Raw genomic sequence first — 12,273 nt, 5'->3', positions numbered from 1 at the left:
GCGCATGCTCCATGAAGTGGGCAGGTTTACTGCAGCGCTAGCAGTGGCTTTTACTACTCTTCTGCCTCCTAGCCCAGCGCGTCCTCCTCTCCTCTTACCCACCCCGAACCACGCGGTCCTCGGTATTCACCCCAGCTCTTCTTTCCCACCTCCTCTTCACCTGGGGCTGGGGAATCTCCATTGACGTTCGAGTGACGCTACTGTGCTGCTGCCGCCGCGGGGGAGGGGGGCGGGGGGTGGGGTCCAGGAGCTGCACAGGTGAAGCCGCCGCTGCCGCCATATTGACAGAGCTGGGTACGGGGAGGAGGACCTAGGAAGCCGGGTGGGCGACAGAGTCAACGCCGAACGACAGTCGTGGTGGCGTCAGTGGTGAGCACAAGCCGAGGGGAACTCTCCGTGAGGCAGCATAGAGTTTTCTTGTCTATGGGGAGCAGCTGCCTGCGGAGACGGTCCTCCGCTCACAGCCTCTGAGGGGACCCTGAATCTAGGGCAGCGGTCGCTGAAGGAGGTGCTAGGGGTTTCGCTGGTGGTGGCGGCGGCTGGCAAGCTCAAACGACGGGATGCGCGGTTGCGCCAGCGGTTGGCAGCTCCTGCTCAAGTGCTCCTGAAGGGACGATGCTACCGTTCGCTCCTCAGGACGAGCTTTTGAACCAAGAAATGGAGGTTTTCGGAGGCGGCGCGACCAGCGGCAAGGTTAGTTATGGTGGCCAAGGGCTGGAGCCATCCTCCTTCCTCTCAGGACCCTGGCTAGAGGCCCAAGAGAGAAGGTCTTGGGGCTAGGGAGCGGGGTGCCCAGGCAAGCCCCGTTGAGGCTGCGAGACAGCGAAGCATGCCCTGCTTCAACTGTGCTTTCGCTCGGGAGATGACGGGCTAGGGCTAGGGCTTGGGGAGTGAGCAGCCCAGATCTGGGCTCTGTCTTAGAAGGAGCTCCTGCCTCTCGGGCTACGCTGGAGTTGTGACTAAGTTTCTTCACTTTGCGACCTGAAGTGGGACTGGGGAACGCGCCGGATACAGCGCCCCGCTCAGCACATTCCTCTTTCTCTGCTGCGCCAGGTTTGCTCTCTGGGGTCACTTTGAGGGACAGCTGCTGACTCCAGCTAGCTGTTTAATCCCGGATACTTTTAGGAACCCAGCGCAACAAAAACATACCTAGATGACAGAATAACTCTGGGGACATTTGCTCGTAGGGATGTGTACTCCTTACTTAACTTTCTAATTTCTCCATGGCATGTTGTGGTTTTTGTAAGAACCCATTTGGAGATTAATTGGCGGCTGGGTTTCGCGATTTACTATGTGATGTTCTGTAGTCTCCTCAATTCTACCACCATCTTCCTCCTTTTTTCTTTCCCCAACTGCTGCCCCCGCCCCATTGGTCGGTAAAAGAAAACACAAAGTAAACCCCAGGCCTTATAAGATCAATCTTTGGAAAACTACGAGGTTCAACCAGAATATTTTTGCTTCTCCTCTCTTCCCGCTCTTCTGAAACTGTTCTGATTGGACTTAGGTCAGCTGTGCAGTGAAAACTTACATGTGCACAGGTACTCTATTTTTAGTGTTGTTGGTAGTAACGGGCAGCATTTAAACTCTAAAAACAAGACTTTGGGGATAGAAAGTCAGATCCTTTTCTGACAACTTAATAGATCGACAGCTTAATACTCCAGTAGAGGCCACAGTAGACCTCATAAAAAGTACTGAAGACCAAATTGATTCACAGTAGGATATTTTGTGGTAGGATTTGCAATCACAGTTCTCCACATCTCAAGATGCTAATTTGTCTTCAACTACTTGCTCCATCCTTAAAAATACACTTTGGACTGTTCTCTGTTTAATTCATTCTTTTTTCTTTTTCACTTTTCCAAATAAATTGAGGTTAAAATTCTGTGCCAGGATAAGATTGAACAAGAAGTATAATAGAAATAAATTCAGAAGGAGTCTAAAGTTGAACCCTATCCACTATAGTTAATATTTTACTAGTAAACTAAGCAGTTCCAAAATACATTTTAATATTCTACATCTCTTAACAGAATAAATGAAGAAAGGTAAATTTCTTCTTGGACTATACCAATGTTTCATACTTGCAACAATTTTCTAGCAAGACTGTTCAAAGGGAGAGGAATGTTATTTTATTCACATATGTAATCAGTTGACTTACAGTTCCAGGTATCTGGTTTAGAAAAAGAGTTAAATGTTTGTATATAAGGATGGGGTGGGGGATGGAGAGCCTTTTGCATGCCTGCTATCTTATCATTTTTGTTAGATTTAAATTGAGAAATGTTTTGAATCATAATTACCACATATGATGTTTTTATTGTTTGCAGTATGTTTTAGGTATTAAAGAAATTTAACAATGGGTCTAACTCAGCAAGTTGGAAAAATATTCCAGTGGAAATTGTTAAACCTTGTAAAGTAAAACAAAAGGTGAAGGTAATGTGGTGAAGGTAGTATTTCTGCCTCCTTTATCTGATAGTTATGATTCATTAGATTTAATGCTTCAAATGACTTAGTTAAAACTATTCTAGATGAAAACTAAATGCTACACCTGGACAGAACTGTTTAGTATGTAAAAGGTTTTTTTTTTGTTGTTTGTTTATAACAGTATTCTTTTGATAAGAAGGAAACAATTTTACCTTACAGACCATTATTTAATTTTTTTAAAAGATTTATTTCTTTGAGAGAGGGGGAGAGCGAGAGAGCGAGAGAGCGAGCATGTGTGCGAGCAAGCAAGCACAGGTGAGCTTCAGCACAAATTGGATAGGGGCAGAGGGAGAGAATCTCAAGTAGATTCCCTGCTGAGTGCAGAGCCTGACATGGGGCTCACTCTCATGACCCTGAGATCATGACTTGAGCTAAAAGTTAGAGGCAGATGCTCAACCTACTGAGCCACCCAGGGATCCCCTCTGACTTACTTTTTTTTTCTTTTTAAATTTTTTATTTCAATTCAATTTAATTAACATATAGTGTATTATTAGTTTCAGAGATAGAATTTAGTGATTCATCAGTTGCATCTAACACCCAGTGCTCATCACATTATGTGCCCTCCTTAATGCTGATCACCCAGTTACCCCATCCTCCCACCCACCATCCCTCCAGCAACCCTCAATTTGTTTCCTATAGTTAAGAGTCTTATGGTTTGTCTCCCTGTCTGATTTTGTCTTATTTTATTTTTCCTTCCTTTCTCTTGTGTTCATTTGTTTTGTTTCTAAAATTCTACCTATGAGTGCAATCATATGATATTTGTCTTTCTCTGACTGACTTTTAATTATATATTTGTTGATGTTAGCTTTAGAAATGTTAACCCTTCAGGATGAGCTTTGAAGCCCCAATCATGATAGTTTTTAGGACTAAGGGTGGTTTCATTGTAGAATATATATTTTGAGAATGTGCTGGAATCCTTAAAGAAAACATGAGTGAGAATGCATTAACTTTAATTTTAAGGAATGTAATTTTTGTCAGTTTTTATGGGTGTTAAATCCTGGTAAAATTAAAGATTATATGCACTATTACATACTGTGGAGTCTTTTACTTGTCTTGTTTCATGGGCAATTGTTAACCTCTGAATTATCATTCAGAAGTGCGAGGATTGATTGAGACTCTGACCATACTTTCTCTCTCATAGGAAACAGTTATTAACAGTTACATTTTTAGACCAGTGCACAATAGGGAGGTATAATGATGAAGAGCCTAACCATTGTTTGTAAAATTGTCTTGTGGGAAAATGTGTTGAAGGTTTGAAATAATAACTAGCTTGGTTCTAGTGAGAGGTAGAAAATGGGCCTTAAAAGGGGAAATATGGACTGTGTTGCCTACTGGGAAGAAGGTTCTTGGGAGAGGGAAAATAGGATAAGCAAGAAGCTTTTTTTTTTAATTTTTATTTATTTATGATAGAGAGAGAGAGAGAGAGAGAGAGAGAGAGAGAGGCACAGAGACATAGGCAGAGGGAGAAGCAGGCTCCATGCACCGGGAGCCCGATGTGGGATTCAATCCTGGGTCTCCAGGATCGCGCTCTGGGCCAAAGGCAGGCACCAAACCGCTGCGCCACCCAGGGATCCCAGCAAGAAGCCTTGGTTGTGAGAGCTATTATTGCAGGGATTGTCTCTATTAGGTATAATAGGAATAGGGACTTCAAAGGGCATCGACCCACAGGAAGACACAATTTTAGCTCTTTTTAATTATTAGAACATTTAATTAACACATTCTTTTGAGGAAGGGCTAGTCCACCAAACTTTTCAGTATTTCCCAACTTTTATTAGCTTATTATTTTATTTTCTTTCTTTTTTAAAATTTTTTTGTTGGAATTCAATTTGCCAACATATAGCATAACACCCAGTGCTCATCCCACCAAGTGCCCCCTCAGTGCCCATCACCCAGTCACCCCAACCCCCTCCCCACTCACCTCCCTTTCCACTACCCCTTGTTCGTTTCCCAGAGTTAGGTGTCTCTCATGTTTTGTCACTCTCACTGATACTTTTACTCATTTATTCTCCTTTCCCTTTATTCCCTTTCACTAATTCTTATATTCCCCAAATGAATGAGACCATATAATGTTTGTCCTTTTCTGATTGACTTATTGCACTCAGCATAACACCCTCCAGTTCCATCCATGTCAAAGCAAATGGTGGGTATTTGTCGTTTCTAATGGCTGAGTAATATTCCATTATATACATATACCACATCTTCTTTATCCATTCATCTTTTGATGAACACTGAGGTTCCTTCCATAGTTTGACTATTGTGGACATTGGTGCTATAAACATTGGGGCGCAGGTGTTCTTGTGTTTCACTATATCTGTATCTTTGGGTTAAATCCCCGGCAGTGCAATTGCTGGGTCGTAGGGTAGATCTATTTTTAACTCTTTGAGGAACCTCCACACAGTTCTCTGGAGTGGCTGCACCAGTTCACATTCCCACCAACAGTGCAAGAGGGTTCCTCTTTCTCCACATCCTCTCCAACATTTGTTGTTTCCTGACTTGTTAATTTTCACCATTCTCACTGGTGTGAGGTGGTATATCATTGTGGTTTTGATTTGTATTTCCTTGATGGCAAGTGATGCAGAGCATTTTCTCATGAGCTTATTGGCCGTGTCTATGTCTTCCTCTGTGAGATATCTGTTCATGTCTTTTGCCCATTTCATGATTGGATTGTTTGTTTCTTTGCTGTGGAGTTTAATAAGTTCTTTATAGATCTTGGATACTAGTCCTTTATCTGATAGGTCATTTGCAAATATCTTCTCCCATTCGTACGTTGTCTTTTAGTTTTGTTGACTGTTTCTTTTGCTGTGCAAAAGCTTCTTATCTTGATGAAATCCCAATAGTTCATTTTTGCTCTTGTTTCTCTTGCCTTCATGGATGTATGTTGCAAGAAGTTACCGTGGCCAAGTTCAAAAAGGGTGTTGCCTGTGTTCTTCTCTAGGATTTTGACGGAATCTTGTCTCACATTTAGATCTTTCATTCATTTTGAGTTTATCTTTCTGTATGGTGTAAGAGAATGGTCCATCGAAAGGTGAATGGATAAAGAAGATGTGGTCTATGTATACAATGGGATATTATTCAGCCATTAGAAATGACAAATACCCACCATTTGCTTCGACGTGGATGGAACTGGAGGGTATTATGCTGAGTGAACTAAGTCAATCCGAGAAGGACAAACATTATATGGTCTCATTCATTTGGGGAATGTAAAAAATAGTGAAAGGGAATAAAGGGGAAAGGAGAAAAAATGAGTGGGAAATATCAGAAAGGGAGACAGAACATGAGAGACTCCTAACTCTGGGAAACGAACAAAGAGTGGTGGAAAGGGAGTGGGCGGGGGGTGGTGGTGACTGGATGATGGGCACTGAGGGGGGCACTTGATGGGATGAGCACTGTGTGTTATGCCTTATGTTGGCAAATTGAACTCCAATTAAAAATATGTAAATAAAAAATATGTATCGATAGTTTAAAATAAAAAATGTTTTTTTTCATTTGACAGAGAGAGATAGGGCAAGAGAGCCAGAGGGGGGGAGGGGAAGAAGGAGAGAGAGAAGCAAACTCCCTGCTGAGCATGGAGCCTGATGCACAGCTCAATCCCAGCACCCTAGGATCATGACCTGAGCTGAAGGCAGAAGCTTAACTGACTGAACCACCTAGGTGCTGTGATAGTTAAACAAAAAATTAATAGATTTCCTTCTGTTTAAACGAGCTATCAAGAATGATTGTATGATAATTCAATTTGTGTCCTGTTCTTTTTTAAGTACTATTTTTATTTTTTTTATTTTTTTATTTTTTTAAGTACTATTTTTAAAATATTTTATTTATTTGTTTATTTATTTATTTATTTATTTATTTATTTATTTATTTATTTATTTAAGAGAGAGAGCATGCACTAGCATAGGGAAGAGGTAGAAGGAGAGGGAGAAGCAGACTCCCTGTGCAGGGAGTTCGATGCAGGACATGATACCAGGACCCCAGGATTATGACCTGAGTTAAAGGGAGACCCGACTGAGCCACCCAGGCACCCTTACTCCTGGCATTTGATTATGGCAGTTGGAGAGGATTGTTATGTTGATTATATGTCCCTCTTGCTTTAATTTAATATTCTTCCTGCAATCATTTTTGCTATATGGGAAAGAAGACTTACTTTTACTAATAGATTGTCTTTGAATTTGGATTTCTTAGTTCTTTGAACTTGCTGCATTGATGTTGAAATAATGAAGTTTCTAGAGGTTGCTTTTCTTGGTTATCGAGTCACCCTTCAAGTTGCCAGGGATATTTCTCAATTCAGTGATATTTGATTTTGTATATTTCATCTCCAACTTGCTGATATGTATGCTAAAATATGGAAGAAAGCATAAATTCCTATTCTAGTCATAATAGTAAAATTTTAAAATTAGGCTTATTCTCATTTTCACTGAGATTGTTCAAAATATCAGGATAAATAATAGCTTATGTGACACATTTTAACAGATACATATTAATGGTTCCTGTGAAACTTAGGTTTGGCTAGATAATTTAAGACTGACTTTAGCACTTTTATTTAAAGTATCAGGTTCTGTGTTGCAGAAAGATTATTAAGAGGGCCATGGCATGGCTATTTTTTTTTCTAGAAAGAACATGTCTGAAGAGAGTGGTCTTGAATTAGGGTGTTGTTTTGGAGACTTATCCCAATGGAATAAATTTGTAACTTTAGATTCATTATCTCTATAATTTGAGAGAAACAAAGTGTCATCATTTCAGTTTTTACATTCTTAGATTCTACATTTTTCAAAAAGCAGTGTGTTTGACTTTGTTTTAAAACTCTGTAGCATTGAGTATGGCAAAAGTAAAATAATGGAAGTTATTTAGCTTAATTAAGCAGGTTCCAAAAAGTGAACTAAATATATGTATGCATAGGCTCTTTTTAAGACTAACTGCTTCTAAAATCTAATCTAATTCTTCCTGCCTTCAGGGAAGTGTTTTTCATAAGTTTCTGTCCATAAAGTTCTTGGTTTCAAAAAGCATAAAAAATAAGAATAAATTTTGTTGGCTTTTTAAAAAATTTACTGCAGTAAAATTCATTTGGATATACAGGTTAAAAAAGTTAAAAAGAAAATACAGGTTGACAAGGAGGTCCACACCAAGACACATAGGGCTTAAAGTGGTAAAAAAAATAGTGGTAATTAAATAAATTTAGGGCAGCCCGGGTGGCTCAGCGGTTTAGTGCCACCTTCAGCCCAGGGTGTGATCCTGGAGACCAAGGATCCAGTCCCACATCGGGCTCCCTGCATGGAGCCTGCTTCTCCCTCTGCCTGTGTCTCTGCCTCTCTCTCTCTCTGTGTCTCTCGTGAATAAATAAATAAAATCTTTAAAAAAATAAAGAATTTTAAAGGTTGCAAGAGAAAAAAAGTTACATACACAAGAAACACCATAAGGATATCAGCAGATTTTTCTTCTTTTTTAAAGATTTTTTATTTATTCATGAGAGACACAGAAAGAGAGAGACAGAAGGAGAGAGAGGCAGAGACACAGGCAGAGGGAGAAGCAGGCTCCGTGCAGGGAGCCCGATGTGGGACTCGATCCTAGGACTGCAGGATCACGTCCTGGGCTGAAGGCAGGTGCTCAATCACTGAGCCACCCAGGGATTCCCTATCAGCAGATTTTTCAAAGCAACTTGGCTGGCTAGAGGAGTGGTGCAATATATACAAAGTGATGAAAAGGAAAAAATCTGCAGCCAAGAATACTACTCTGTCTAGCAAGGCTATCATTACAATATAAGGAGAGATAAAAAGATTCTCAGAGCAACAAAAATTAAAGGAATTTATGAACACTAAACCAGCCTTACAAGAAATATTAAAGGGGACTCTTTGAGGCGCGGAGGGGGCTGTGCAGCCTGAGGCACACCATTACAGCCATGCAGGACCCAGAGCCCAAGGCGCTGGGGTACACAGCCCAGGATCCGGCACTCACCTTGGGACAGGTGGAGGCCGGGAGGACATAGGACAGCTTGGATGCTCTTGGCCGCTGGGTGGCCTCAAACTGTGCAGATCAATGCCCCCCACCCCTGGAGCATCCAGGCTCCTGTGGACTGCGAGACTACAGTTAGTACTGCTGGAGCTGACTCTAAGGCTGGAGAGCTGGCCGCCACCACTGTTGTTCTTGTTTCTCCTGGTGTCACCTTGTGCACAACATCTCTAAGAAAGAAGAGCTTTAAATGATACAACAGACCAAATGGATTTCACGGATATTTACAGAACTTTGCATCCAAATGCAACTAAATACACATTCTTCTCAAGTGCACACGGAAGTTTCTCCAGAATAGAGACCACATACTGGGTCTCCATTTGTGACCACATACTGGGTCACAAATCAGTTCTTCACTGATACCAAAATGTTGGGATCGTCATCTGCATATTTTTAGACCATAATGCTTTGAATCTTGAGCTAAATCACAAGAAGAAATTTGGAAGGAATTCAAACACGTGGAGGTTAAAGACCATCCTACTAAAAGATGAAAGGGTCAACCAGGAAATTAGAGAAGAATTAAAGTATTCATGGAAACTAATGAGAATGAAGATACAACCATTCAAAATCTTTGGGATACAGCAAAAGCAGTCCTGAGGGCGAAATATATCGCAATGCAAGCATCCGTCCAAAAACTGGAAAGAACTCAAATACAAAAGATAACCTTGTACCTAAAAGAACTGGAGAAAGAAGAGCAAATAAAACCTACACCCAGCAGAAGAAGAGAATTAATAAAGATTTGAGCAGAACTCAATGAAATAGAGACCAGAAGAACCTTGGAACAGATCAACAAAACTAGGAGTTGGTTCTTTGAAAGAATTAATAAGATAGATATACCATTAGCCAGCCTTATTAAAGATAAAAAAGACTCAAATTAATAAAATCATGAATGGAAAAGAAGAGATCACCACCAATACCAGGGAAATACAAATGATTTTAAATACTTATTATGAGCAGCTAAATGCCAATAAATTAGGCAATCTAGAAGACATGGACGCATTTCTGGAAAACCACCAACTACCAAAAATGGAACAGAAGAAATAGAAAACCTGAACAGGCCAATAACCAGGGAGGAAATTGAAGCAGTTTTCCAAACCACCCAAGACACAAAAGTCCAGGGCCAGATGGCTTCCCAGGGGAATTGTACCAAACATGTACAAAAGAAACAATATCTATTCTTCTAAAGCTGTTTGGAAAGACAGAAAGGAATGGAATACTTCCAAACTCGTTCTATGAGGCTAGCATCACCTTAATTCCAAAATCAGAAAAAGACCATACCAAAAAGGAGAATTATACACCAATATCCTTGAGGAACACAGATGTAAAAATTCTCAACAAGATACTAGCCAACAGGATCCAACAGTACATTAAGAAGATTATTCTTGATGACCATGTGAAATTTTCCCCGCGGAATTCAAGGCTGGTTCAACACTCATAACGTAATAGATGTGATAGATCATGTCAACAAGAGAAAAACCAAGAACCATATGATTCTCTCAGTAGATGCAGAGAAAGCATTTGACAAAATACAGCATCCATTCCTGATCAAAACTCTTCAGAGTGTAGGGATAGAGGGAACATTCCTCACAATCTTAAAAGCCATCTGCGAATATCCCACAGCAAATATCATTGTCAATGGAGAAACATTGGGATCCTTTCTCCTAAGATCAGGAATGCTACAGGGATGTCCACTCTAACTACTGCTATTCAACATAGTCCTAGAAGCCCTAGCCTCAGCAATCAGGCAACAAATGGAAATAAAAGGCATTCAAACTGGCAAAGAAGAAGTCAAACTCTTCCTTTTCGCAGATGACATGATAGTGTACAGAGAAAACCCAAAAGATTCCACCCCAAGATTGCTAGAACTCATACAGCAATTCGGCAGTGTGGCAGGATACAAAATCAATGCTCAGAAGTCAGTGGTATTTCTCTACACTAACAATGAGTCTGAAAAAAGAGACATCAAGGAGTCAATCCCATTTAAATTGCACCCAAAATCATAATATACCTAGGAATAAACCTAATCAAAGAATTAAAGGTTCTATACCCTAAAAACTACAGAACACTTCTGAAAGACATTGAGGAAGACACAAAGAGATGGAAACATATTCTATGCTCATGGATTGGCAGAATTAAAATTGTGAAAATGTCAATGATATGCTGGACAATTTACACATTTAATGGAATTCCTATCAAAATACCATGGACTTTTTTCAGAGAGTTGGAACAAATCATATTAAAATTTGTGTGGAATCAGAAAAATCCCCGAATAGCCAGGGGAATATTGAAAAATAAAACCAGAGCGGAAGGCATCACAATGCCAGATTTCAGGTTGCACTACAAAGCTGTGATCATCAAGACTATCGGCTAAAGGTAGATGCTCAACTGTGGTACTGGTACAAAAACAGACACATAGATCAATGGACCCGAATAGAGAATCCAGAAGTGGACCCTCAACTTTATGGTCAACTTATGTTCGATAAAGCAGGAAAGACTATTTACTGGAAAAAAAGACAGTCTCTTCAATAAATGTTGCTGGGAAAACTGGACATCCACATGCACAACAATGAAACTAGACCATCCTCTTACACCTTACACAAAGATAAACTCAAAATGGATGAAAGATCTAAATGTGAGACAAGATTCCATCAAAATCCAGAGGAGAGCACAGGCAACACCTTTTTTGAACTTGGCCACAGCAACTTCTTGCAAGATACCTCCATGAAGGCAAGAGAAACAAAATAAAAAATGAATATTGGAACTTCATCAAGATAAGTTTTTGCACAGCAAAAGTAACAGTCAACAAAACTAAAAGACAACCTACAGAATGGGAGAAGATATTTGTAAATGACCTATCAGATAAAGGACTAGTATCCAAGATCTATAAAGAACTTATTAAACTCAGCAGCAAAGAAACAAACAATCCATTCATGAAATGGGCAAAAGACATGAATAGAAATCTCACAGATTAAGACATAGACATGGCCAACACACACATGAGAAAATGTTCTGCATCACTTGCCATCAGGGAAATACAAATCAAAACCACAATGGGATACCCCCTCACACCAGTGAGATTGGGGAAAATTCATAAGACACGAAATAACAAATGTTGGAGTGGATGTGGAGAAAGGGGAACCGTCTTGCATTGTTGGTGGGAATGTGAACTGGTGCAGGCACTCTGGAAAACCGTGTGGAGGTTCCTCAATAGTTAAAAGTAGATCTGCCTACAACCCAGCAATTGCACTGTTGGAGCTTTACCCCAAAGATACAGATGCAGTGAAATGCTGGAAGACCTGCACCCCAATGTTTATGGCAGCCATGTCCACAATAGCCAAACTGTGGAAGGAGCCTTAGTGTCCATCAAAAGATGAATGGATAAAGAAGATGTGGTATATGTATACATTGGGATATTACTCAGCCATTAGAAACTACAAATACCACCATTTGCTTCAACGTGGATGGAACTGGGGTATTATGGTATTATGCTGGGTGAAGGAAGTTAATTGGAGAAGGACAATCATATCGTCTCATTCATTGGGGAATATAAAAATAGTGAAAGGGAATAAAGAGGAAAGGAGAGAAAATGAGTGAAAATATCAGTGAGGGTGACAAAACATGAGAGATACCTAATCTGGGAAAGGAACAAGGGATATTGGAAATGGAGGTGGGCGGGTTTGGGGTAACTGGGTGATTGGCACTGAGGGAGGCACTTTTCGTGTTGAGCACTGTGTGTTATGCTGTTTGTTGGCAAATTGAACTCTAATAAAAGAAGAATCTAACTGAAAAAGAATAACC

At 40.4% G+C, this 12,273-nt stretch overlaps 1 protein-coding gene across 1 annotated transcript in view; it reads left to right on the top strand.

Annotated features, from left to right (window-relative positions):
- The first annotated feature begins 276 nt into the window (after nucleotides 1-276).
- The window catches only part of RPS6KA6 (ribosomal protein S6 kinase A6), a 169,877-nt gene continuing 157,880 nt past the window's right edge, over nucleotides 277-12,273 (top strand). The window contains exon 1 of the mRNA XM_055337356.1: nucleotides 277-693. Coding sequence (XP_055193331.1) covers nucleotides 616-693 — 78 coding nt within the window. The 5' untranslated portion in view covers nucleotides 277-615. The remainder of the gene's footprint in view (nucleotides 694-12,273) is intronic.

The sequence above is a fragment of the Nyctereutes procyonoides genome, unplaced genomic scaffold (genome assembly GCF_905146905.1).
Source record: "Nyctereutes procyonoides isolate TBG_1078 unplaced genomic scaffold, NYPRO_anot_genome, whole genome shotgun sequence".
Taxonomy (NCBI): domain Eukaryota; kingdom Metazoa; phylum Chordata; class Mammalia; order Carnivora; family Canidae; genus Nyctereutes; species Nyctereutes procyonoides.
Note: the sequence above shows the minus strand (reverse complement) of the source record. Positions and strands in the feature narration are given on the sequence as shown.